The sequence below is a fragment of the Scyliorhinus torazame genome, chromosome 12 (genome assembly GCF_047496885.1).
Source record: "Scyliorhinus torazame isolate Kashiwa2021f chromosome 12, sScyTor2.1, whole genome shotgun sequence".
Taxonomy (NCBI): Eukaryota; Metazoa; Chordata; class Chondrichthyes; order Carcharhiniformes; family Scyliorhinidae; genus Scyliorhinus; species Scyliorhinus torazame.
The window spans coordinates 40,058,359-40,086,329 of record NC_092718.1 but is presented as its reverse complement, the minus strand read 5'-3'; the positions used below and the strand labels follow the sequence as shown (position 1 = coordinate 40,086,329).

At 44.8% G+C, this 27,971-nt stretch overlaps 1 protein-coding gene and 1 long non-coding RNA gene across 3 annotated transcripts in view; one reads left to right on the top strand and one right to left on the bottom strand.

The window, feature by feature from the left end:
• The window catches only part of cgnl1 (cingulin-like 1), a 191,908-nt gene that overhangs the window by 72,715 nt on the left and 91,222 nt on the right, over positions 1–27,971 (top strand). For both annotated transcript variants that reach the window (XM_072470717.1, XM_072470718.1), the window contains exons 4-7: positions 5,933–6,041; positions 14,576–14,695; positions 14,774–14,922; positions 16,731–16,872. In XM_072470717.1, coding sequence (XP_072326818.1) covers positions 5,933–6,041; positions 14,576–14,695; positions 14,774–14,922; positions 16,731–16,872 — 520 coding nt within the window. The remainder of the gene's footprint in view (positions 1–5,932; positions 6,042–14,575; positions 14,696–14,773; positions 14,923–16,730; positions 16,873–27,971) is intronic.
• On the bottom strand, positions 874–27,108 carry LOC140387525 (uncharacterized). The gene is made up of 3 exons (XR_011933890.1): positions 25,071–27,108; positions 5,822–6,015; positions 874–3,028 (listed from the first exon to the last, which is right to left on the bottom strand). It is a non-coding gene; the product is annotated as an uncharacterized lncRNA (long non-coding RNA).

The window sequence follows — 27,971 nt, the reverse complement described above, 5'->3', positions numbered from 1 at the left end:
TTGACTAAAGCAGTGAACTTGGGTATGTCGGTGCATGTTAGTTTATGGAATTCCAGAAAGTATTTGGTAAAGTACTTGATGAGAGAGTGTTTGCTAAAGTTGAAGGCCCTGGAATTGAAGGCAGATTATTGGTTAAAGCTGTTGACCTTGGAGGGGATGCAGCATGGAGTGCCTAAAAATGAGAACCAGGTCATTCAGGAATGTAGGGAGCAAGACACTTCTACAGTCAAAGGATGTCCTAACTAGCACCAAACATCATCCGTCTACTAGCTGAGCTACATTGGCTCATAATCCATAATACCCCAGTTTTAAAATTCTCATCCTTGTTTACAAATCCTTCTGCGGCTTCATCTCTCCCTTACTCTTTAGGTTCCTCCAGCTTATTGGTCTCCATGGTCCTCCACTTCTGGCCACTTGCCCATTCCTAATTCAAATTGTTCCACCATTCGCGACAATGCCATCAGCTATTGAGGCCCTAAACTCTGGAATTAACTCCCCAAACTCTCAATTTAAGCCTGAAAAAAACTACCCCTTGGACAAAGTCTAAGTTATTGTTGTAAATAGTGCAGCAAAATGAGAATTCAGTACTCAAAATTAAAATGATCAGATAATCTGAAGGAAGCAGCTTTGAGTTAAGAAATTTAGATTGTTAGAGTTAAGAAATTTCGATTGCAAACTTAAAGTACACCTGCAGATTTTTTTATTCAATGGTATTTAAATAATTTATAGATAATTTTTAAATTGTCTTGATTACTTTCAAATGTAACCTTATTTAAATGGAAACTTAATCCAGCATAAAAGAGACCTGCTGATATATATTCAGCTGACAAACCGGATTCGCTGAGTATTCTGAATTCAGTGTTCAGTGTTGAGTCATTTCACTGGTAACTTTATTCCACTCCTTTCCTGATGGTGGGATACAGATTCATTTAAAAAAAAGTTTAGAGTACCCAATTCGTCTTGTTTTCACAATTAAGGGTCAACTTTTGTGTACCTGCACATCTTTTTGGGGTTGTGGGGGTGAGACCCACGCAGACACGGGGAGAATGTAGGGATGCAGATTGATAAGGGAAGACAGCTCGGCACAGGTGCCCATTTATTGATGGTGAACCATGACGGTGCGTCTCAACAGTTCGTTTGACTAAGATATATCAGTTCAGTCGACGTTCAAATACCAACACTTTCCGGCAACGGTCAGCAAAAACGATTGACGGTAGGAATCTGGCTGCTTTTCCTTCTTGTTTGACACCTGCTGTAGCCCCAGCGATGCTCATTGTGGTGACTCACGTGCTGCCTTAGCTGAGATCAGCACCGGCTTGAGTTCTTGCATAGGGAAGGCCTTTCCCTAGGTGGTGTCAAAGGAGTGTTGTCAGGAGTGTGCACAAGGGTCGTGGACACTATTTTGGAACCCCGAGGACACTATGCAGGGGGAAAAACGGGCACTACCAACCCAAATTGTTTCGCCCAATATGTTTGCTTCAGGCACACTCCAACTCGCACATTTATATGTAAAGCCATTGGTATAATCCTCTTTTTCAAAAATTGCTTTGTATCGGTTCAATGATTGATATGTACCTGGACTTCCGAAAGGTGTTTGATAAAGTGCCACATAACCAGTTTATCTATCAGCAAACCCCTGGTATAAAAGGCACAGTGGCAGCATAGATAGAAAATTGGCTGAGCGACAGAAAGTGGAGAGTAGCAGTGAACAATTGTTGACAGACTGGAGGGAGGTTTACACTGGGATTTCCCAGGGCTCCAGACGAGGAAGCTTTATTTCTTGATCTGTATTAATGACCTAGTCTTAGGTGTACAGGGCACAATTTCAATATTTGCAGCTGACTTTGAGGGATTGTGGCCTGTGAGGAGGTTAGCAATAGAGGTCATAGGCTGGTGGAATGGGTGGATATTTGGCAAGTTGAAATTTAATGCAGAGTAGTGTGAAGTGATACCTTTTAGTAGGAAGAACAGATATCAAGTAACGGGTACAATTACATGCATGCAGGAACAGAGAGACCCGAGGGTGTATGTGCGCAAATCATTGAAGGTGGTCGGGCAGGTCGAAAAAGTGGGTCATAAGGCTTATAGGATCCTGAGCTTTATTAATAAAAGGCATGGAGTACAAAAGCAAATCAGCTATGATGGTTTGACTTCAGCTGGAATATTATGCAAAATTCTGGGCACCACACTTTCAGAAGCATGCGAAAGCCTCAGAGAGGCTGCAGAAAAGACTGACGAGAATTCTTTCCGGGGTGAGGAATTCCAGTCGTGTGGCTAGATTGGAGAAACTGGGGTTGCTCTCATTGGGTTGAGAGGAGACTTGATGGAGATGGCCAAAATCATACGGGGTCTAGACACAGTAATTAGAGAGAAATTGTTCTGATTGGCAAAAGGGTGGGGAACCAGCGGACGCTGATTTGGAGCGAATGGCAAAAGAACCAACAGCGACATCAGGAGAAGGTTTTTTTTACACAGCGAGTGGTTAAGATCTGGAATGCATTGCCTGAGAGTGTGGCCAAGGAGGATTCAAACGCGGCTTTCAAAAGGGAATTGGATAAGACGCTGCAGGGAGAAAATATGCTGGTCTACGGGATGGGGGACTAGCTGTATCACCATTACAGAGAGCGAGCATGGGCTTGACTGACCAAATGGCGTACTGTGCCATAACCTCTCTGTGCAATATACTGCATGTTTTCTGCTGTGATCTGGTTTAATTGCATGCAACATTTATGATAAAGAATCCTCCCTAGGAAAACTAAATTGAAGTACTTGGTTACAATTCACTCTCAGCTAGAAATGCCAGCCTATGCCAAAGATTTCAAATTCTGTGAACATTTCAACTTGCCACCTCAATAATATAAATCCTTGTGTGTGTTTTTTAAACCTCTTTTGGTGTGGTTATGATTGGAACTGGTCGCATTCTGTACCCTTGCACGAATATCTAAGAAACCCACAGATTAAAGCGGCGAACTGCAATTGCGGAAGATATGAAATAAATGTGTGAAATAAGCAACTGGTCTTCGGGTATCTGTAAAAGAGAAAAAAAACCACAGGTTAATGTTTTGGGTGTGGACTGTTGGCTAGAACAGGAAACTCCGAGAAAAGCAAGTTTTCTCAGGCAAATCAAAATAAAATAAATGGGCTGAGGGAAGGGGACAGGTAAACATTAGGAATGCTGACTAATTGGAGAGAGGAAATCATGGAGAAAGTGAAGTTGTTTGGTAGCAGCACGTTAAAAATTGGATTACACTCATGGACGGCACGGTGGCCCAGTGTTTAGCACTGCTGCCTCACGACGGCGAGGACCCGGGTTCAATCCCTGCCCTGGGTCACCGTCCCCGTGTGGAATTTGCAGATTCTCCCCGTGTCTGTGTGGGTCTCACCCCCACAACCCAAAGATGTGCAGGGTAGGTGGATTGGCCAAATTGCCCCTTAAATGGAAAACAAATATAATTGGGTACTCTAAATGTTTTTTTAAAAATTGAATGGATGAGCTCCAACTTCTTGTGACATTTCTAGTGGGTAGGTATCGCGACTTCACAACCCTCTGTGAGGTTATTGTGCAGTGAAGCTTATGGAGGAGCAGGCAGTTTCTCAATTTCCGTATTTCACCACGCATGTATTGGTGGCAAAAGTTGCTCTGATTTACCAGATAATGATGTTGAGCACTGATTATCCTAATTCCCACCAAAGAATCTGTGCTTCGGTTCCAGGGGTATAAGTCCCACTGCCTAAAATATCTCGCCACAACTATGGTTTCCGTCTGGCAAATCTATAATTGTGCTCCCTTCCATAATGGAGTACTTACAACTGCTCACAGTCTTGTCCTTGTGGCCCAACTGTTGTCCTGTAAATTTTCTCTTGTTATATATTAGGCTCCTTTTAAAAAGGGTATCCTGGGCAACAGTCGGCCTCTTTGGTTGTCTGTAAGCACCCGGCCAGTGTAAATTGAATTTACTCTTTTTGTTGCCAGATATAAAGTTTCCGATCTGGTTCTGAGATGATTATGTCTCTGTGAAGTGCATTAGGTACGTTTTTCTGCATTAAAGGTACTGTATAAATACAAATTGTTGTTGTGCTCTCCTAACACAATACCTGCTGTCTAGAGATAGGGGGAGAGAAAATGACAACCTCATGTTGTGCGATAAATATCCCTGCACACTAGGAAAACCTTGACACAGCACCATGCAGGCTGCCGCTTCACCAAGGATAGAAAATCTACTCGATTTGTAAGGAAGAGAAACAGAAGGCTTTTATAATCATGCTAATAACTCAAAGGAAGGTGAAAACGTTCTAGATCGGGAGGACAGGGTAATAAGTAATTGAATTGTAAATTAAAATTAAAAGCCCTCGGGTGTGAAAGGGAGTAACGACAACTTGTATTTATAGAGCACCTCTGGCGCCGCCTTCCAGGCACTTCACAGGAGTGAAATCAAACAAAAAAATTGATACTGGATCAAAGAAGGAGCCACTTTGGGCTGGCACGGTGGCGCCGCCTCACGCGGCTGAGGTCCCGGGTTCCATCCCGGCCCCGGGTCACTGTCTGTGTGGAGTTTGCAGATACTCCGTGTCTGTGTGGGTTTCACTCCCACAACCAAAAGATGTGCAGGGTAGGTGGATTGGCTGCGCGAAATTGCCACTTAATTGGAAAAAATGAATTGGGCACTCTAAATTTATTTTTAAAAACACTCTGTGGGGTGGCATGTGCCCCAGTGGTTAGCCCTGGGACTACGGTGCTGAGGACCCTGGTTTGAATCCCGGCCCTGGGTGACTGTCTATGTGGAGTTTGCACATTCTCCCCATGTCTGCTTGGGTTTCACCCCCACAGCCCAAAGATGTGCAGGTTAGGTGGATTGGCCACATTTAAATTGCCCCTTAACTGGGAAAAAAAAAATTGGGTACTCTAAATTTAAAAAAAAAAAACACTCTGTGCACACAGTAAATAATCTAGGTATTATAAAATGAAATCACCTTGTGAGAACACCGAGGAATTTTTGTTAAATGCCAATCTCTTTCTCTCATATCTGCACGGAAAGCTGGGCTCTGAATATTGAGAGCTGACTGGTGGTGATTTAACCTGAGGGTCACCACACTTCAGAAGAGTGGTAAGGTTGAGAAGGCTTCGCTAAAGGGTGGCACAGTGGTCAGCAGTGCTGCCTCCTGGCACCGAGGACTGGGTTAGATCCCAGCCCCGGGTCACTGTCCGTGTGGAGTTTGCAGATTCTCCCTGTGTCTGCGTTGGTCTCACCCCCACAACCCAAAGATGTGCAGGGTAGGTATATTGGCCACGCTAAATTGCCCCTTAATTGGGGAAAAAAAGAATTGGGGGCTTCAAATTAAAAAGAAGAGAAGGCATGGCCTTCATGAATAACCTTGGCTGGTGCGGGAATTGAACCCAAGCTGTTGGCCGTGCTCTGCATCACAAATCAACTGTCCAGCCCACTGAGCTAAACCGGCCCTCCATAGCATCAGTGCTATACCATAGCAATGTAAAACCTTATCTTCTGAGAATAATAACCCTTCAATATTGGTTTTTGATTGTAAATCTCGCAATTGTTTGCGAACACTTCTAAAAGCTTCTATAGCTGGCTTCAATTTTGATAAATCAACTTAAAGTCACACAAGGCATTTATTTTTAGTTTCGCGCCAAGTGCCAATGTGAGTACAGCAATATTTTGGCCGAGCTACAGGACTACTTTATCAAATAAACCTTATAATTTAGATTGCTGTATTGTGCTGTCGGAAGCCATAGACCTGACAAAATAGTATAACAGTCATTTGAATAATTTGCTTTTCCCAACTTAATTCCTCTTAAGTGTACCTGCCGTAATGAATTATTAGCTGAGACTCTGTGTTGATCATTTGGGCTGTTGTTCAAGCATCCACAGGGCACTTGTTGCGAAATGTTGCATAAGCTTTGTCTTCTCTTCAGGAGTCGTGATGATGATGCCACGAGAAAGAAAGTCAATTTGGTATTTGAAAAAATCCAGACCTTGAAGTCAAAGAATGCAGACGCTGTGAAAGAACATAAGGATGAAAAGGTAAGGTCGCACTTGTGGCGTAGTAAGTGTATATTTCCTTAATCTTTCATTGCCGACCAAACCTTTTAAAAAATATTTTTTAAATTAAAGTTTTGCAAAGTTTTTCATAATAAATAGTAATAATCCTAACACAGCAAAATAGGGTGAACATTAACATAGTGCAAAAAGAGAATATACAATAGCAATTGACTAGACGTGACCCCACATGCCTCAGTCTTCCCAGACCCTCCCAACGGAGCACTCATCCCCACTCCCCTATGGGTCGCTGCTGCTGCTGACGTTTTAATTTTCCCTGAGAAGCCATCGGACGGTATTATGCCCCCGCTCAACAGCAGCAGCTCTGTACACTTGGCAAAATTATTTGCACACATAAGAGGCATCTGTTCGTGGTGTTGTCGTCCCTTCCTTCTCCCAGACGGAGTTCGCTGCCGTTATCGTCTCATTCCGCTTCTGCGCACTTCCACTTCTGCGGCCCTCCCGTCTTCCCCGTTTTCTCTGTTCCTGTGGACGTTAAGTTTGTTAACGTTTCCCTGCCTCCCCCCTCCCTGGCTCTCCTCTATTGTTCCGTCTCTTCCCTCTACCCCCACTCCTGCCCGCCCCCCCGTGGCTCGCCTTTCCTTCTTCTTAGATTTAGCTGTCGTGTTCTCTCTCTCTCCCCCCCTCTCCCTCCTCCTCCTCCTCCTCTCCAGGTCTATCTCTCCCTCTCATGCTTTGGCTACTCTCCCCTATTTCTTGGCTACCTGGCTATTCTTCTGCTTGTTTGTTGGCCACAAACCGGTCTCGGAACAATTGGGTGAATGGCTCCCACGTTCTGTGGAAGCCGTCGATCGCCGACCGAACCTGATTGTGGCATTAACATTTCCTTGCAGAAGTTAAAGAATTTGCATTTGTGTAGTCGATTACGATTACGACACTCTTTCTGATGTGTAGCAGTCAATAATGATAAATGACCCGTTAATCCATGTTGATTTTTAAAATTCATTTATGGGATGTAGGTGTCACTGGTTAGGCCAGCAATTATTTCCCATTCCTAATTGCCCTTTCAGAAGATGGTGGTAAGTTGCCTTCTTGAACTGCTGCAGTCCCTGAAGTGTAGATGCACCCACTGTGCTGTTAGGGAGGGTGTTCCAGGATTTCACCGACAGTAAAGGAACGGTGATATACTTCCAAGTCGGGTTGGTGAGTGACTTGGAGGGGAACCTCCAGGTGGTGGGGTTCCCAGGTATCTGCTGCTTTTTTCCTTTTAGGTGGTAGTGGTCATGGGTTTGGAGGGTGCTATCTAAGGAACGAACCTCAGCAAGTTACTGCACTGCATCTTGTAGGTGGTACACACGGCTGCCACTGTTTGTTGATGGTGGAGGGTTTGAATGTGTGTGGAAGGGAGAACAATCAAGCAGGCTGCTTTATCCTGGATGGTGTCGAGCTTTTTAAAAATAAATTTAGAGTACCCAATTCTTTTTTTCCCAATTACAGGGCAATTTAGCATGGCCAATCCACTTACCCTGTACATCTTTGGGTTGTGCGGGTGAGATCCACGCAAATACTGGGAGAATGTGCAAACTCCACACAGACAGTGACTCAGTGCCGGGATCGAACCCAGGTCCTCAGCGCCGTGAGGCAGCAGTGCTAACCACTGCACCACCGTGCTGCCCCATGTCGAGCTTATTGAGCTGCACTTATCCAGGCAAGTGGAGAGTATGTCATTACACTCCTGACTGGTGCCTTGTAGATGGTGGACGGTCTTAGGGGGGGTCAGGAGGTGAGTTACTCGCCTTAAGATTCCTAGCCTTTGACCGGCTCTGGTAGCCACAGTATTAATGTGGCTAGTCCAGTTCAGTTTCTGATCAATGGTAACCCGTCGGATGTTGATTGAGGGGGATTCAGCGATGGTAATGCCATCAAATGTCAAGGGGCGATGGTTAGATCCTCTCTTGTAGGAGGTGGTCATTGCCTGACACTTGTGTGGCACAAATATAACTTTACGCTAATCAGCCCAAGCCTGGATATTGTCCAGGTCTTTCTGCATTTGGACACGGACTGCTTCATTATCTGAGGAGTCGTGAATGGTGCTGCACATTGTGCAGTCATCCGCAAACATCCCCACTTCTGACCTTACGATGGGAGGGAGGTCATTGATGAAGCAGCTAAAGATGGTTAGGCCGAGGACACTACCCTGAGGAACTCCTGCAGTGATGTCCTGGAGCTGGGATGATGAACCTCCAACCACCACAAGCATCTTCTTTGAGGGAGGAATTTTGGTCAGGACAAGGTCCCACATAGGAGACTTATAAAGAAGGGATACAGGGTAACTTGATAAAGGTAGATTCAAAATTGGCTTAGCTGTAGGAGACAGAGGGTGATGATAGACGGCTGCATTAGTGACTGGAAGCCAGTGTCCCGTGGCGTACCTCCAGGATCTGTGCTGGGTCCCCTATTGTTTGTCATTTGTATAAAAGACATCGATGACAGTGGGGGGTAGGATCAGTACGTTTGCAGATGACACCAAGATTAGCTGGGTAGGGGCAACATGGTGGCACGGTGGTTAGCATTGCTGCCTCATGAGGCCGAGGACCCGGGTTCAGTCCTGGCACCAGGCCACTTCCTGTGTCTGCATGGGTCTCAACCCCACAACCCAAAAAGATGAGCAGGGTAGACAAATTGGCCATGCTAAATTGTTGTGCAGAACTTTGGTGAGGCCACAGCTGTAATGCTTTGTGCAATTCTGGTTGTCACATTATAGGAAGGATGTGATTGCACTGGAGTGGGTGCAGAGGTGATGCAGCAGGATGTTGCCTGAGATGGAACATTTAAGTTATGAAGAGAGGTTGGATAGGCTTGGGTTGTTTTCGCTGGAGCAGCGAAGACTGAGGGATGACCTGATAGAGCTGCACAAGATTATGTGGGGCGTGGATAGGGAACAGCTGTTCCCCTTAGATGAGGGGTCAGTTACGAGGGGACACAAGTTCAAGGTGAGGGACAGGAGGTTTAAGGGGATTTAAGGAAAAACGTTTTTACCCAGAGGGTGGCGATGGTTTGGAACATACTGCCTGAGAGGGTGGTAGAAGCGGGTTACCTCACACCTTTTAAAAAAAGTACCTGGATGAGCACTTGGCATGTCTTAACATTCAAGGCTATGGGCCAAGAGCTGGCAAATGGGATTAGGTAGGCAGGTCAGTTGCCTTTCATGTGTCGGTGCAGATTCGATGGACCAAAGGGCCTCTTCTGCACTGTAGTATTCTGTGAATCTCTGATTCTTTGAATTACAGCACTTTGAAAAAGATACAGGCCATTTTGATAAATTGAACTTTGATGCTTCAAGTCCTTTTTTCAATATAAAATTCTGTTCTCAACATTGATGAATTTTTAATGGTATTTGTTTCCAACAATGAATTGGAAGCTGTGTACTCTGTGATGCTCTAGAATGTAGTCAGACAATTTTTAAAGATAAATTTAGAGTGCCCAATTCATTTTTTCCAATTAAGGGGCAGTTTAGCGCGGCCAATCCACCTACCCTGCACATCTTTGGGTTGTGGGGGCGAAACCCACGCAAACACGGGGAGAATGTGCAAACTCCACATGCACAGTGACCCAGAGCTGGGATCGAACCTGGGACCTCGGCGCCGTGACACTGCATTGCTAACCACTGTGCCACCCTACTGCCCTGCAGAATGTAGTCAGACATAAGATGAGCTTTATTTTCCAATCCAGTGCAGTAGCACTGTAAGCTGTGGCAATTCTAGCTCTTCACACCTGAATATCCCTTACATGAAATGATACATGAGCTGCTATGCTGTTTTTAAAAGGAAATTTTAGCAAGCTGTCATGTTGCACTCGACTACAGAATCTCATCAATAGTTGCTATCATTCCCAGTTAGTGAACTGTAAAGTTTAAGGAAATCAGTAGGGATATGAAGAAATAGATATGATAATACTTTGAATCCCAAATTCCTGTAAGATTCCTGTTGGCAGTACAATTCCAATTTGTGGCCGCTGCCCCAGGATTTAGTGCATCCCTCAGCACATAGTCCTGGGCTTTAGAATGTGCCAGTCTGCAACGCTCAGTCAGAGACAACTCTTTGCACTGGAAGACCAACATGTTTCGAGCAGACCAACGAGCATCTTTCATCAAGTTAATGATCCTCCAACAACTGCTGATGTTTGTCTCAGTGTGCATCCCTGGGAACAGCCTGTTGGGCACAAGAGTCCTGAATCGTGGAGTTGTTCAGGGTGAACCTCGTCTAAAACCATCTCTCATCAGACCTTCTTTGCAATGGCACATTCTCGAAGGAGATGGACAATGATCTCTTCCCCACCTCCGTCACCTTGAAGACAAGGTGCGGCAAGGTGGCATAGTGGTTAACACTGCTGCCTCACAGCGGCTGGGACCCAGGTTTGATTCCAACTTTGGGTGACTGTTGTTTGCTCGTTTGCGTGGGTTTCCACTGGGTGCTCTAATTTCCTCCCACAGTCCAAAGATGTGCAGGTTAAGTGGATTGGCCATGCTAAATTGCCCCTTGGGTTACAGGGCAGAGGTTTGGGCCCAGGTAGGGTGGCCATTCAAAGGGTCAGTGCAGGCTCGATAGGCCGAATGGCCTCTTTCTGCAATGTAGGAATTCAATGGGCTGAGACTCTGGGTGTGTAGGAAGCCACCAGCCACACTCAGTCTTGATGTTTGTTTTAAATTTCTGGTGATGAGGCATCCTGACAAATGACCTTGACAGTCTGCTCCGGGAACCATCCGACAAGATCCACCATCTCCTTTTCCTGCAGGGCCTCTGCGACGTTATGTGCTGACCACTTCCTGATGGCCTTGTGGTCAAAGGTATTTCTTTGCATAAATCTTGCCACAAGAGACAGGTGGTATAGCATGCTTGTATTTGTCACTGCAATTCCTGTGTTGTTGCTGTTTTGGTCTAATCAAGTTATTGTTCTTCTCTGTACACATCCTGGCTATTATACAGACAGGAACATTTTGCTAAGAAAGAAAAACTTCTGTAGAGACTTTCATGGCCTTAGGAGTTTGATAAATTGGAGTTTCGAGGAGATCCTTATTTGTGAGTGTTTTTTAATGAGGTTTTCTTTGATTTGGTCTCTCGTTAGGAAGACTTTCAAGTTCGAAGCAGAATTTACTCGACAGATTGGCTGTGCAACCAACAATAAATTTTGTTTCTTTCGATAAGGTGTTCTGTTGTTTAGATTGCACTGCCTGGATGAAGTGATGGCTTCAAATTGAATAGAGAATAAGATAAATGCTTGAAGAGGAAAAAATTGCCGGGATCTGGGGAAAGAGCGGGACTAAACTGGATTGTTTTTCAAAAGAGCTGGTATAAAGCTGATGGGCTGAGTGGCCTCCTTCTGCTATCCAATTCTTTTGATTCTAGGTCAGGAGTATTTCTTAAAATCGAGTTCCATTCCCATGCCAAACTTGCGCAAGGTAAAAACAAACATCAAAGCATACACCTATCACCTGTTCATGCTCCATATTAGATTTCTGAAGGATTAAAATATTTTTTCTTGGGATTAACGTATTATTGTATGCACTGGTTTTGATTTCTATTTTTATGCCCTTTTCCTTTTCCTCTTCCTCTCCTAATGGTGTTGACTCCATGTATGCCTGTCATCCTCTCATGCCTTGTTCAAAAATACACTTTTTATATATGAACCTAGACAGTAAATATTGAGAGGGCGAGATGGGAGGTTTTGCAGGGAGGGTGGGGTGAGGGGCGTGGTGGTGGCAGCAGAGGGTTGTGTTCATAGTGGAGAGTGGGCGTATCAGAGACAGTTCTGATTCTGTCCCTGCCCAAAATCCACAAGGCACCACTTTACCACATGGGTCATTGAATACTGATCAACAAGAGATCTGTGCCAGTTATCAAACCCGTACTGCCACCCAGCTAAGGTTAGCTAACCCAGCACAGGCTGGATATTAAATCTGAAAGAATCATAGAATCCCTACAGTGCAGAAGGGGGCCATTCAGCCCATTGAGTCTGCACCAGCCCTTGGAAAGAGCACCCAACCTAAAGCGACATGTGAACAAAGTTTAAGATATTTCCACCACAATCTGATACTGAATGAGAGGGACTTTTTTTTTTACACAATAGCTGTGTGTCGTAAGTGTGTTATGGAAGTCTCCTGTCAGAAAGTAACCTGCAATGGAAATAAAATTTGCCTTTGTTGATTGCACTAAAGGTTTTGGAGTCCATTCATGGAACCAGCTAGTATTCCAGTTGGACTTCGAAGAAATCTAATGCAAGTCAAATTGCTTAAAAAATAAACAAAAAATGCTTGAGGAGGTCTGGCAGCATCTGTGGAGAGAGAAACATAGTTGACATTTCAGGCCAGTGACCTTGCGCCTGAATTTTCAAAGTTCCAGCATCCACAATGTTTTGCTTCTGTTTAAGTCAGTTTGCTGCGTTGTTTTCTGATTTGTTGTTGCACGGTTTGGGACTTAACAAAGGTAGTCAAATGCATGAATTGGAACTTTGTGTGCATTTGAATTTCTTCTGATTGGGGCGGGGCAGTGGGGGGGAGGAATGGTAATTCAGAAGAACTGCCATCCTTACTTACCTGTGGCTGTTTCAAAGTGGCTCTTGGTATCCCTCCCTGTACACAGACCTGTTCCAAAGGGATTTGGAACAAATGCATTTTTATTCCAAAGCATGCTGAACCTCCCAGCTCTAGATTTTCTTATGGACACGGAAGAGAAAACAATCTAACATAAAATGTTGATTCGCTGCTCCTTTTTTTCCAATTAAGGGGCAGGTTAGCGTAGCCAATCCACCTACCCTGCACACCTTTGGGTTGTGGGGGTGAGACCCGCTCAGACACGGGGAGAATGTGCAAACTCCACATGGAAAGTGACCCGGGGCCGCGATCGAACCTGGGTCCACAGTGCCGTGAGGCAGTCGTGCTAACCACTGCACCACCATACCACCCTAGTCTTGTCACTCTCTACCTGACCGCCCAGGAATTGTTTTTGTCCCCTGGGTATCAGAGATGTGAAAATCTATTTACCATACTTGAGCCTCAAAACCTATCCACTGTGAAACATACAGAGGCAGAATTTCTCTTTCCTTGATCTGGAGTGCATATCCCTCAGGATATATCTTTATCTTGGATGCAAGTTAGCAGAGCCAAAGATCAAGAATGTCTAAATTTGCATAAGGGAGTTCAAACAGCTTAAACTATGTAGTTTATCAGCAGGCAGCACTGATAGGCTGCCCACCTTATCTAATCAGAGCCACCCTACACATTGCTTCTAAGGCTATCTGCAGGCGGATGGGAATAACTCTAGCTTCTAGAGATCTGCTTGCTCCCCCTGGTTCTATTTGTGAGCCAAGCACTGAGACTCCGAGTACTGTAGACATGTAGACTCTGTTATCAGATTACCGAGTCTGTTATAGAAAGCTATTGATGTGAGACATGTCACCATAAAGCCACCTCGACTCAATAAGGCCCTTACCGTCATCTTGCCCTTTCACTTGCCCGAAAGGAGGATAATTAGTTACTGTAGATTTCAGTTGGGTCTCTACAGCACAGCCCTGGACAGCCTCCAACAACTTATATTTAGATAGAAAACAAAAACAGAAAATACTTGACTATCTCAGCAGGTTTAACAGCATCTGTGGAGAGGGGGAAGGGAGCTAACCTTTCTGAAGCATGACAAGGCGCTTCACAGGAACATCAATAAACAAAATATAACACCGCACAACATAAGTAGATATTCGATCAGATGACTACAAGCTTGGACAAAGAGATAGGTTTCACAAAGTGTCTTAAAGGAGAAAAGCGAGACAGAGAGAGGGAGGGAGAACTTGGGACCAATACCAGCCTTCCAGATAATACCTTTCAGCAGCAGTTATCCAAAAGTCCAAGTTTCCTTCTTAGTCATACAATATGCATTTATTTTCAGTGTGGTGGAAAGACTTGTATAAGGCAGCTTTCCAACCACTTTTATGTTCATGATGTTTGCATGCAATGTCGCATACCAAGCTTACTCACCACAAACTGGTTAATCGAGGTTCATAAACGGGGTGGTTTGGCGAAGAGGCATTCCGATAATGGAGTTGACTTCCTCCCCTCAGGGTATTCATTAAGTCATTTATTGTAGGCCATCATCTTCCTTGTAGCGTTCCTCCTTTCTGCCACATAATCAAACTCACAGTTTGATCCGGGATCTTTGCTGGATGAAGCCCTTCCTGTCTAGGGGGTTCTAGCATGAAGCACACCTATATTCACCAAAGGCTTTATTTGCACTTCAGTGCCATTGGGGGGGGGGTGGGGGGCGGGGGGTGGGGGGGGGGGGGGGGGGAAGGAATCCCTCACTGTTAACAGTGTACTGTTGGATTCATGATAATATTTGTCGGGTCGTGGCAATTTTTTTCAAAGCGGTCTTCATGCTTGTTTTTAAAAAATTCTTTGCTACTAATTGACAGATCTGTGAATGGATATTCTAATCAAAGTGTAGATAGCAGGAATTTACTTTTTGAAAACTGAACAATTCCACTTATGTTCATTAATGCTTGACTTTCAGGGTGTCATTGCATCCGAATACAGAGCACTATTGGAGCAGAAAAACGAGCTTGAAAAGAAGGCTGCCGAAATGGGAAAGAAAACTGATCAACTACAAAAAAAACTGGATGAAGAAACACTGGTACTGTCAGCAACTTGGGGATCTTTGTTGCACTGTCTGAGGTGCCAAGGACATTGACAACTCACACTTGTGTTTCAGAAGCAGCAGACCACCTCCGAACAAAAGGATAGGACCAAAGCTGACCTGAAAAGTCTGCAGCAGGAAATGGAAAACATTTTGGAAGAAAACCATCGTTTAAGGGAGCAGCTGGCAAAAACCGATAAAGAGCTTCGAAACCAACTTGAAGAGTAAGTGGACAGGTTTGATTTTTCAACAATCTTTGAAACCGGAAGATTTTTCCGAGAGATACATTTTGGGAGGACTAACTGGGTAAGGGAATGCACACAATGAACGGTAGGGCACTAGGGAGTGCAGAGGACCAGAGGGACCTTGGGGTTTACGTCCAAAGATCCCTAAAGGCAGTAGGACAGGTATGGAAGGTGGTTAAGAAGGCATATGGGATACTTGCCATTATTAGCGGAGGCATAGACTGTAAGAGCCAGGGAGGTTATGATAAGCTGTATAACGCACTGGTTAGGCCACAGCTAGAGTATTGTGTGCAGTTCTGGTCGCCATACAATAGAAAGGATGCGATTGCACTCGAAAGGGTGCAGAGGAGATTCACCAGGATGTTTCCTGGCCTGGAGCGTTTCAAGGGGGGGGAGAGACCTGGTTGAGGTGTATGAGGGATATAGATTGGGCGGATAGAGAGAAACCTTTCCCCTTGGTAGAGGGATCAATAACCAAAGGACGTAGATTTAACGTGTGGGGCAGGAGATTAAGAGGGGATGTGAGGGAAAACATTTTCACCCAGAGGATGATGGGAATCTGGAACTCACTGCCTGAAAGGGTGGTAGAGGCGGGAACCCTCACAACATTTAAGAAGTATTCAGATGAGCACTTTAGCTTACAAAGCTAAAGACCAAGTGCTGGAAAGTGAGACTGACCAAGTTTCCTAATTAATTAATTAATGTTTAACCATTGAGTTATACAGGAAGCATGCGGGTGCCTGTGAAGACTTGGCTTTAATGTTAAGCATTATTGAATAATTTGCCAAAACAGACTGTTCTTTCACACATACAATCATAGGAAATTTATGGCACAGGAAGAGGCCAGTTGGCACCGATACAAAAAAAAAAAAAATGAGCCACCCAGCCTAATTTCTCCCACTTTCCAGCATTTGGCTCATAGCCCTGTAGGTCATTGCACTCGAGGTGCATATTCACACACCCTGTAAATGAATTGAGGGTTTCTGCCTGTACCGCCCTTTCAGGGAGTGGGTTCCACACCCCCACAATCCTCTGGGCGGAAAAGGTTTTCCTCATTTCCCCCCTCCAATATTTCTACTAATCACATTGAATCTCTGACCCTTTGTCACTGACCCCTCTGCTAAAGTGAATAGGTCCATTCTATTCAAGCCCCTCACAATTTTGTACGTCTCCATAAAATCTTCCCTCCGCCTCCTTTGTTCCAAGGAGAACAACCCCAGCCTATCCAATCTTTCCCAATAGCTGCAATTTTCCAGAGCTGGCAACATACTTGGAAATCTTCCTTGCATCCGGTCTAGTGCAATTATATCTTTTCTGTAATGAAGAAAGGATACTTGGGCAGGATGTTGAAAAGGTACAACATATATATGGTACAAGAGAGTATAATGTAGAAATAATGTTCATTATAATATCTTGCCTTTTTGAAACATATAATATAATTTTAGATACAGGGAATACCAGCTGAATGAAAGATGATTACAAACCACAAATCATTTGAGTGGTACCGAATGATGCTATCTTAATTCTCTTCATGGTTGGAATTGGAATACGGCATGTAATTCCAAATATCCAATGGATCTTTTTGTTTGCATTTTGGCCTCTGTTGTGTACCTTGTGCTGTTGGCATGTGACAGAAAATTACTGGTAACAGCATTTTTAAATAGCGAATTAAATAGCGAAACATTTCTTAATTCTTCATATGTCTTCCTGGAAGCATTGATGTAAGGGTTTGAAGGGGTCGTAGGAGAAAGGAAAAAGGTAATGATTGATTAATTTTTTTCTGTCAGGTTGGTGCAAGTGAAGATGGAACGAGAGCAATACCAGAGTGAAATTAGGGACTTGCAGGATCAGCTCTCAGAAATGCACGATGAGCTCGATCATGCAAAAAACAGTGCTGACAATGAAGGCGAGAAAGAGACTTTGATAATGGTAAGTAGATTCAAAAGCAATAATCAGTCCTTTTCTCCTTCGGAGCCATCAGTTGCTCCCTTTTTTATTTTATTAAATGTTATAGCTTTAAAGTGGGGAGGGAAGAATAGATTTATTCCCATTATACCCCCCCCCCCCCCCCCCCCCCCCCGCCAAAAAAAAACCAGGCTCTTTCCTTTCATTAAAAAAAATGATAGTGACACTTCAAATAACTTCACTTTTCTTGCCAACATGAAACTTCCTCTCTGTTGGGCCACTCAGCACTTGAAATCTGCCTAAACAATGAGGCTACTCTACAATCTGGGAATACAAATTTCTGAGCTGGGAGAATGATTTCACCAGTTTTATTGACCTAGAAAGCACACTCAGATTTGAGTTTGATCAAAGAAAAGATCAAAGAAAAGTACAGCACAGGAACAGGCCCTTCGGCCCTCCAAGCCGGCGCCTATCATGCTGCCCATCTAACCTAAAACCTTTTATACTGCCGAGGCCTGTATCCCTTTATTCTGATCCTATTCATACTTGCTCCAATCTCTCACATTTTGCAATAAATCCTCTCCATTCGCGTGGAGATTTACAAAAGTATACATTTTAATTAAATTTTTCAATTTTTTTGTTCCAAATAATACAACAAAAAGAATATTATTGCAAAACAGATACAGTACAGAACAGGAATTATTACAAACATGGGAACAAACAAGATGGGGTGCATTTAGAACAACACTTAAGGAACTAGTGCCTCTGGATTTAAGACTGGATCAATCAAAAACACCAGTTAGGGGGAGAAGGAGCCATATAAATAAGATAGGATAACATCTCTGGCCACACACCGTTATATGTATTGCGAGATCAAGATTTACAATACGACTCAAGGGAAACCTAACAGGAGTAGGTCAAACAAGGCAAAGCCTACTAAGATGGGGGTCCTCACTTTACAGAATGCATCAGACTTGGAACAGATCACAGACGTTAGGAATTCCATATGAATACATTCCATGGCTAATTTATGCCAATTTTGAATTGAAGGATACTTGTCGCTGATCCAGGAGCCGGGGATATTTTTTACAAGGTTCAAAAGTTAGGATGTTGTACAGCATTTTTCATTAATGTCAGTGATTCTTCCATCTGGAAGACTCAGAATTAGGAACAAAGGGTTAATATCCTCTCCAGCTCCCTAACTACATCAGTCCAATAGGATTGAACCTTGACACAGGTCCATACGCAGTGTATATAATCACCCTCGACTGCCAGGCACTTTAGGCACGGTGGAGATATAGCAGGATTAAACCAGTGTCTCAGACTAGGCATGATATCCAGATGGTATAGTGTCTTAAACTGGGTCTCCTTCATTCTATTGCAAACCAAAATTCTACTGGCATAACTCCATGTACTGCCCCATGTCGTCTCATCTATATTAATTGCCCATTTTTTCCCCAAGCTTGCAAGGTACCTACCGTGCCACCACAGGGTCCAGAACACAAGATTTAGTAAAACTTACTAATACACTGTTTAGGCTCCACGGAAGTGAGGATTTTTTACACAGGGGGACAGAGTTAATTTGCAAGGTTAAAGTCTGAGTTGCAAATACTTTTTTAAAAAATTGTTTCTTGGAATGTCAAATTGTTGGCATAGCTGCTCACAGGATGGTGAGGAAGCATCGCTGAACATGCCTCCCACCCTCCAAATACCTCCATCTCTTGAAATATTGAATCCACGGTCGATGAGACCCGATGGGAAGTCCGGGCTACCCAGGATGGAATGGGAGAAAGAGCAGAAGTTAGTTTAGATCTCCGTTCTGGTTGGCGGACTATTTGCACGCTGTTGAGTATGAATAATTATAGGATTTTTGCATCTAGCAGAACCTGTCCTCATAAAATAACAAGACCCGCAAAGAGTAAAGTGACTGGCCTGCTTCAATATCAAGCTAAATGGAGGCAGGGTCCTCTCTAACCCAATCCCTTGTGAATCTAAGACGAGAGGTCAGTTGGCATAGTCTAATATTCGGGACACCCAAACCCCCCTTGGAATCTGGGAGCTGAAGCTTAGCAAACTTTAGATGAGGCTTTTTATTTATAATAAACAAACTGTTCATTCCATTAATCTCTTTTAAGACTCTAGCTGACAATTAAATTGTCAACATCTGCAAAGGATATAGCAACATGGGCAACACATTCATTTTAATCAAGATAATCCTGCCCAGCCATAAGAGCGGCAGGGAAGACAAATGAGCCAAATCCCGCCTGGTGGATGCAATCAACACATTAGCACAGTGGTTAGCATAGTTGCTTAACAGCGCCGGGGACCCAGGTTATTTTCCTGGCTTGGGTCACTGTCTGTTCGGAGCCTGCACGTTCCCCCCGTGACTGCGTGGGTTTCCTCCGATTTCCTCCCATAAGTCCCGTTAGGTGAATTGGACATTCTGAATTCTCTCTCCGTGTACCCGAACAGGCGCCGGAGTGTGGCAACTAGGGGCTTTTCACAGTCACTTCATTGCAGTGTTAATAACAAAGAACAACAAAGAACAAAGAAATGTACAGCACAGGAACAGGCCCTTCGGCCCTCCAAGTCCCTGCCGACCATGCTGCCCGACTAAACTACAATCTTCTACACTTCCTGGGTCCGCATCCTTCTATTCCCATCCTATTCATGTATTTGTCAAGATGCCCCTTAAATGTCCCTATCGTCCCTACTTCCTCCACCTCCTCCGGTAGCGAGTTCCAGGCACCCACTACCCTCTGCGTAAAAAACTTGCCTCGTACATCTACTCTAAACCTTGCCCCTCTCACCTTAAACCTATGCCCCCTAGTAATTGACCCCTCTACCCTGGAGAAAAGCCTCTGACTATCCACTCTGTCTATGCCCCTCATAATTTTGTATACCTCTATCAGGTCTCCCCTCAACCTCCTTCGTTTCAGTGAGAACAAACCGAGTTTATTCAACCGCTCCTCATAGCTAATGCCCTCCATACCAGGCAACATTCTGGTAAATCTCTTCTGCACCCTCTCTAAAGCCTCCACATCCTTCTGGTAGTGTGGCGACCAGAACTGAACACTATACTCCAAGTGTGGCCTAACTAAGGTTCTATACAGCTGCAACATGACTTGCCAATTCTTATACTCAATGCCCCGGCCAATGAAGGCAAGCATGCCGTATGCCTTCTTGACTACCTTCTCCACCTGTGTTGCCCTTTTCAATGACGTGTGGACCTGTACTCCTAGATCTCTTTGACTTTCAATACTCTTGAGGGTTCTACCATTCACTGTATATTCCCTACCTGCATTAGACCTTCCAAGATGCATTACCTCACATTTGTCCGGATTAAACTCCATCTGCCATTTCTCCGCCCAAGTCTCCAGACAATCTAAATCCTGCTGTATCCTCCGACAGTCCTCATCGCTATCCGCAATTCCACCAACCTTTGTGTCGTCTGCAAACTTACTAATCAGACCAGTTACATTTTCCTCCAAATCATTTATATATACTACAAAGAGCAAAGGTCCCAGCACTGATCCCTGTGGAACACCACTGGTCACAGCCCTCCAATTAGAAAAGCATCCCTCCATTGCTACTCTCTGCCTTCTATGGCCTAGCCAGTTCTGTATCCACCTTGCCAGCTCATCCCTGATCCCGTGCGACTTCACCTTTTGTACTAGTCTACCATGAGGGACCTTGTCAAAGGCCTTACTGAAGTCCATATAGACAACATCCACTGCCCTACCTGCATCAATCATCTTAGTGACTTCCTCGAAAAACTCTATCAAGTTAGTGAGACACGACCTCCCCTTCACAAAACCGTGCTGCCTCTCACTAATACGTCCATTTGCTTCCAAATGGGAGTAGATTCTATCTCGAAGAATTCTCTCCAGTAATTTCCCTACCACTGAAGTAAGGCTCACCGGCCTGTAGTTCCCGGGATTATCCTTGCTACCCTTCTTAAACAGAGGAACAACATTGGCTATTCTCCAGTCCTCCGGGACATCCCCTGAAGACAGCGAGGATCCAAAGATTTCTGTCAAGGCCTCAGCAATTTCCTCTCCAGCCTCCTTCAGTATTCTGGGGTAGATCCCATCAGGCCCTGGGGACTTATCTACCTTAATATTTTTTAAGACACCCAACACCTCGTCTTTTTGGATCACAATGTGACCCAGGCTATCTACACCCCCTTCTCCAGACTCACCATCTACTAATTCCTTCTCTTTGGTGAATACTGATGCCAAGTATTCATTTAGTACCTCGCCCATTTCCTCTGGCTCCACACACAGATTCCCTTGCCTGTCCTTCAGTGTGCCAACCCTTTCCCTGGCTACCCTCTTGCTTTTTATGTACGTGTAAAAAGCCTTGGGATTTTCCTTAACCCTATTTGCCAATGACTTTTCGTGACCCCTTCTAGCCCTCCTGACTCCTTGCTTAAGTTCCTTCCTACTTTCCTTATATTCCACACAGGCTTCGTCTGTTCCCAGCCTTTTAGCCCTGACAAATGCCTCCTTTTTCTTTTTGACGAGGCCTACAATATCACTCGTCATCCAAGGTTCCCGAAAATTGCCGTAATGTAAGCCTACTTGTGACACTAAGGAAGATTATTGTTATTAACTGAGGGAAATTAGCCCCCGATAAATGCCTGAAAGAAGGGGTAATTGTAACTTCCAGGTTCAGGAACCCCAACGAGGCCTTGTGGCATAACAGGGGGGAGGGGGTTGAGGGGGTCTGCCCCTCAGCTCTCCCAGTGACATAGCCTCTGATTTTGCAAAATTGATCTTATAACTGAAGAAGGCACTAAATTTATCAACCACATAAATAATGTCTGGAACCCAGACCTCCGGCTTCAACACAAACAGCAGACTGTCATCCACATATAGCTGCTTCTCCCCACAACCCAGCCCCGATATCTGGGGCTCCTGCCTAATACGTCCATAAGTGACCCTATAGCCAATGCATATGGCAAAGGGGATAGGGGCCAGCCCTGCCTAGTCCCTCCCACCAGACCAATGTTCTCAGACCTAATAACACATATGAACACTGCTGCCAAGGTTCTGTGGTTTGGCAACTGAATCCATTTAATATATTCCTCACCCCACCCAAATCTCTGCAGCATGTACACCAGATAATTCCATTGCACCCAATCAAAGGCTTTTTCCACATCCAAGGGGGCCACCAGCCCGTCCAACACCCCGCCTCTGGAAAGCCTGGATTACATTCAACAATCTTCTCATATTGTTACTGGACAACCTACCCTTTATAAACCCAGTCTGATCTTAACAGCAATCGTCGGAAGGATTCCTGCTAATCGGCCCTCCAATATCTCAAACAACTTAGGGGCAGCACGGTAGCACAGTGGTTAGCAATGTAGCTTCACAGCTCCAGGGTCCAGGTTTGATTCCCGGCTTGGGTCACTGTCTGTGCGGAGTCTGCACGTTCTCCCAGTGTCTGCATGCGTTTCCTCCGGGTGCTCCGGTTTCCTCCCACAGTCCAAAGATGTGTAGATCAGGTGGATTGGCCATACTAAATTGCCCCTTGGTGTCCAAAAAAAAAAGGTTAAGTGGGGTTACTGGGTTAGGGGGATAGGGTGGAGGCGTGGGCTTGAGTAGGGTGCTCTTCCCAAGGACCAGTGCAGACTCGATGGGCCGGATGACCACCTTCTGCGCTGTAAATTCTATGATTCTATGAACTTCAAATCAACTTTCTGAAGCAAGACTGGCCAGTAGGAGGTATGTTCCTCTGGATCCTTGCCTGTCTGCAAAATAAGGAACATATCCGCCTCCCAGTGCGTTGGGAGCAACAGACCTGCCTCAAAGGAGTAACAGTACATACCAACGAATGGCTCTATTATTAGATTCTTAAATTCCTGTAAAAAACACACCCAAAAAAAAGTTGATTCTAGTGTGACGCTGATGAGGGGCTCAGTAAAAAGTGAAATCTCCATTTCTAGGATACAACGTCCTCCACACGTCCAGGCATCCTACATCCTACTTCCTCACAAGCCAAGGCCAGCACTCTTAACTGCAGGGTGGGGGGATTTCTAGTAATTGAGAGCCTGTCCATCAAGGGGTTCTGAGGACAATTAAAATCTGCCCCCATAAAAGAATTAGCCACAGCTAATTCATTAACCTCCACAAAGTCCAGAAAAGCATCAGTGACAAACCCTGGGGAGTAATTCGGCAGGCCGTACACATTGATTGTTGAGGCAGTTTCACTGTATACTAACAACCCCTTCACGACCACACACCTGCCTCCCTTGTCCTTAATACAATTCTCCACCTTGAAGGGAACATTCTTGTTGACCAAAACTTCCACACCCGTGCTGCTCGTTGAGAAAGAAGCGAAAAGACCTGCTCCACCCGTTCTTGCTTTAACCTTTAAAGCGCTGCCTGTCATCCAAGTGAGTTGCCTGTGGCAGGGCTAGTTCCACTTGCTCCTTAAGAAAATAAAGATCTTTTTGTTTTGGTAGGATGATGAATTTCCCATTCTTTACAAGAACAAAGTTTAAAATTAGCTACTGCCATTGCATAGACCACCAGAAAAAAAAGTCGGTCATGATTTTTTGTGCCACATTCAGCATGCGCCATGACACCCCCGCCCCCACTTCAAATTACACCAGAGGCACCAGAATGCCCCTAACATGTTCCTCTCTAGTTTCTACCAATGCAGGATATAGTCAACAACATAGAAACCTCAACATAACAAAAATACAAAAGAATCACGACCACAGTGGCTCAAAAGGGGCGTTCTTCAACAAGCGTGAAGACCCATAGGACTAACCCTATAGCCATACTGTCATCACCATCGGGAAACATCCTCCTCAAAAGGGAGAAGAAGAAAAAGGCCAACAGGGGAATGGGAGTCAAATGCCCCTCTCTCATTTTAAGCCCACCCATGAAGTCCTGCAACTTCCACCCACCTCCCGCAGTGACGCCACTCGGTTCTACCATGATTAGAGAGGATATCAAACAATCAGTATAATCATTATAAAGACACAGAAAATAAGAAAAGACAATGGATAATTGGCATGTGGCATAGGTACCATGAATAATAATGAGTCCCCGAAACACTTAGACATTTCATTACAGCACTCAAATGTTAACACAGCTATTCAGGATATATGACAATGAAATCAGACAAATGCAACATGATAAGGAGAAAGCCTGGAGTTCAACTTTTCTGAGCTGCAGATTATCAGTCCAATTCCTTGCCTTCCATGGACTTGACGAAGGCCAAGGCACTGGTTGGATCATCGAAAGACTTAACGGAGTCATCGGATATCACTCTCAGGGTCGCAGGATAATGCATAATATATAATTCATTCCAACTGCCTGGAGTTACTTTCGGATTTCATCGAAGCCTCAATGCTTCAGCTGCGTCACTGCTGAAAGGTTCTGGTAAAAGAAGATCCACATCCTTTCATGGAGCCAGGTCCTGCCATGCCTTACCGTCTCCAGGACCCTCTGGCAATGTTTAAAATTGTGGAAGCGAATTATTCTAGGTCTGGGACATTGATTTGTCCTTTGGTCTCAGACAGGGTACAGTTTGCCCTTTCGAATTTTGAAACACCCAGCCTTCATCCAGGTTATAAAATGTGGCAGCAGTTCACAAAGAACTTAACAGGAGATTTACCCTCCACTCCTTCTGGCAGACCAACGACCTGGATGTTCTTTCTCTGACCTTGGTTCTCCAAATCTTCCAGGATTTCTAACATACCACTGTTACGGATGCCTGGTCAGCTTTCAACAGTGGCTAAGAGACTGGACCAAGGCAATGCAGAAAAATCTATTCCTTCCAGGAGTTATATCATAAGAAGTACGGCTTGGTTATTTTATAAACTCGCTTTATTAAAACAAAAGAAAAACAATATTTAAACTTTTATAAACAATAAAAGCTTACAGGTAGTTTCTTAACTTTAACACACGAGTTTGCATTAAACATTAAATGAACAGGGCAGCACGGTGGCGCAGTGGGTTAGCTCTGCTGCCTCACGGCACCGAGGTCCCAGGTTCGATCCCGGCTCTGGGTCACTGTCCGTGTGGAGTTTGCACATTCTCCCCGTGTCTGCGTGGGTTTCGCCCCCACAACCCAAAAATGTGCAGGCTAGGTGGATTGGCCACGCTAAATTGCCCCTTAATTGGAAAAAATGAATTGGGTACTCTAAATTAAATAAAATAAAATAAATAAACATCAAATGAACATACAGCTCTCATTCCACTTACATAGGCAGGCAAAGATGATTCTTGCATCTAAGAAGCAATTTTCTGTCGTTGGGCATGTTCCTTTAGAATCCTTTTCGAAAGCCTGCCTCTGGGGCAGTTTTTCATGACCTCTCTCGGTTGCTTTTCCAATCCTTCTGTTCACCTATTCAAAACAGGATTCTTTCTCTCTCTCTCTCTCTCTCTCTCTCTCTCTCTCTCTCTCTCTCTCTCTCTCTCTCTCTCTCTCTGAGCTCCACCCAGCCCCTCAAACAAAGGTTCTCTCCTGGGGTGCCTGACGTGAACCCATCATCGTTATCTTGGCTGCTTGATTTCCAACTCACAATTTTACAAAAGAACAGAGCCATGCTATTGATAAGCAGCTAACCTCCCATTGACGGACAAAGAGGCCATCAGACTCTGTAATGGGTTAATGACTGGTCAGACAGGAGTGTCTCGAAGGACAATGGATCTCACATGACTCACCCTTGCTGAACAAGGGCACCCTGCATATTCCCATTAACAAATTTAAGTCTGTATGGGACAATGTAACTCACCAGGTGTGGGCGTATCCCTCTGACTCTGTGCTAGCAGTTTTTTCCTCAGCTTGTTTAACCCCTAAATTGCCTTCTAAATCATTTATGGACCCAAGCCCCTAATATCTCCCTCATGTAACAACCACATAGCTGGCTTTCCGAGGATTGAATACGAGCTTTTGCTGAGGAAGCGACATTTTCGATGCTCAGGATTATATCCTGTTTGATCAAACCTCTTATTAGTATTCTGCAGCTAGGCCTTATGAGCACTCAAATTTTACCTCAGCAAGCCGAGTCTCTGATCTATTTATCAGATAATGTTTGCAGTCATCATTTTCAGCGCCTCCGAGAACGCCGGGTGGAGAGACCACTCGGAGATCAAGTCGCCATACTGAAAAGCCGGATCCACCCCTGTCTAATCTGACTGCCTCTTTATCGCTGGATTCCTTCGCATTTTTCGGCGTATTCTCTCTAATACCTATCCGAAAGTCATCCGGGGGCATACTACCAAATATGGGCAGCACGGTAGCATAGTGGTTAGCACAATGACTTCACAGCACCAGAGTCCCAGGTTCGATTCCCGGCTTGGGTCACTGTCTGTGGCGGAGTTTGCACGTTCTCCCCGTGTCTGCGTGGGTTTCCTTCGGGTGCTCCGGTTTCCTCCCACAGTCCAAAGATGTGCAGGGGTAGGTGGATTGGCTATGCTAAATTGCCCTTAGTGTCCAAAAAAAAAAGGTAAGGTAAGGTGGGGTTACGGGGATAGGGGGAAGTGTGGGGATAGGATGGGGGTGTGGGCTTAGGTGGGGTGCTCTTTCCAAGGGCCGGTGCAGGCTTGATGGGCTGAATGGCCGCCTGCACTGTAAATTCTGTGATTAACTCTCGGATTGGGCGAGCATGTGCCGAGAAAACAGGATAAAAGGTGGATTATGAAGCGAGCGGCGCCAGAACCCACGGAAAAGCTGGTATTCTCGGACCCACATTGTCTGGTTTCCCCCTGCCACGTGGAGGTATTTAATTCAAGGCTCTTATTTTCCTGTGTTAAAAGTGGGAAAGCACTGAATCAAAGTACTCTCCCCACCCGCCACACCACCAAATATCCTTGCTGCACTGTGATCCGTACAGCCTGCTTGTTATCCAAATCTATTCCTGATCGTTACTAAATTGGATTTTCAGTTTAAGTGGTATGCTTTTATCCATCTAGATGAAATGCACCATTTTCTAAAGACCCCTGTAAACTACTGCACAATTTTTGAGTAATACAGGACGGAGCCAGAAACATTTTGGATCATCAGCTTTCTGGTGCGATGTGTGGTTCAGTTGAAACTGATAAGTCTTCTTAGCCACATGGATATAATTGACAGTCATTCAGCGAAATTCATTGCAGATTGGTTAGATGTGTGAATAGAAGCACAGATTTGTTACTCTGCTGGTCATTAAAAATCAAACATATTTGGCTGCAGATGCTATTTGGAGCATAAGAATTATTAAATTTCTATAAAAATACTGTTAAATTAATTTTTCGGGGATGTGAGCATTGCATTTTCTTTTTTTAAATTTAAATTTAGAGTACCCAATTCATTTTTTTTCCAATTAAGGGGCAATTTAGCGTTGCCAATCCACCTAACTTGCACATCTTTTTTTGGATTGTGGGGGCGAAACCCACGCAAACACAGGGAGAATGTGTAAACACCACAAGGACAGTGACCCAGAGCTGGGATCGAACCTAGGACCTCGGCGCCGTGAGGCCGCAGTGCGAACCCACTGCGCCACCGTGCTGCCCCTGCATTTTCATAGCCCATCTCTAATTGCCATTGCGAAGGTGGTGATGAGCTGTCTGCTTGAACTGCTGCAGTTCATGTGGTGTAGGTACACCCGCAGTGCTGTTAGGGAGGGAGTTCCAGGATTTAAACCCGGCGACAGTGAATGAACGGCAATGTATATCCAAGTCGGGATGGTGAGTGGCTGGGATGATGAACTTGCAGGTGGCGGTGTTCCCATGTATCTGCTGCTCCTCTTCTTGGAGGCGATAGAGGTGGTGGGCTTGGAAGGTGCTGTCAAAGGAGCCATGGTGAGTTGCTGCGGTGCGTCTTGCAGATGGTGCCACTGTGCATTGGGGGTTGTGGAGGGAGTGAATCTTGATGGTATGGGGTGCAGACTGGACTGCTTTGCCTTGGATGGCATTGAGTTTCTTGAGTGTTGTTGGAACTGCTGCACTCATCCAGGCGAGTGGCAAGTACTCTCGTATTCTTACTCAGCCGTACAGATCAGAATGACCCATGTTTTATGTATGGTCTCTCAGCTGGGCCAGTGACTGTAGAAACAAACCTCAGCAGAAGTCAGCACCTTCAGGAAAGGAAAAGAGTACTGTTTTAAATGAAGCTTCCAAAAC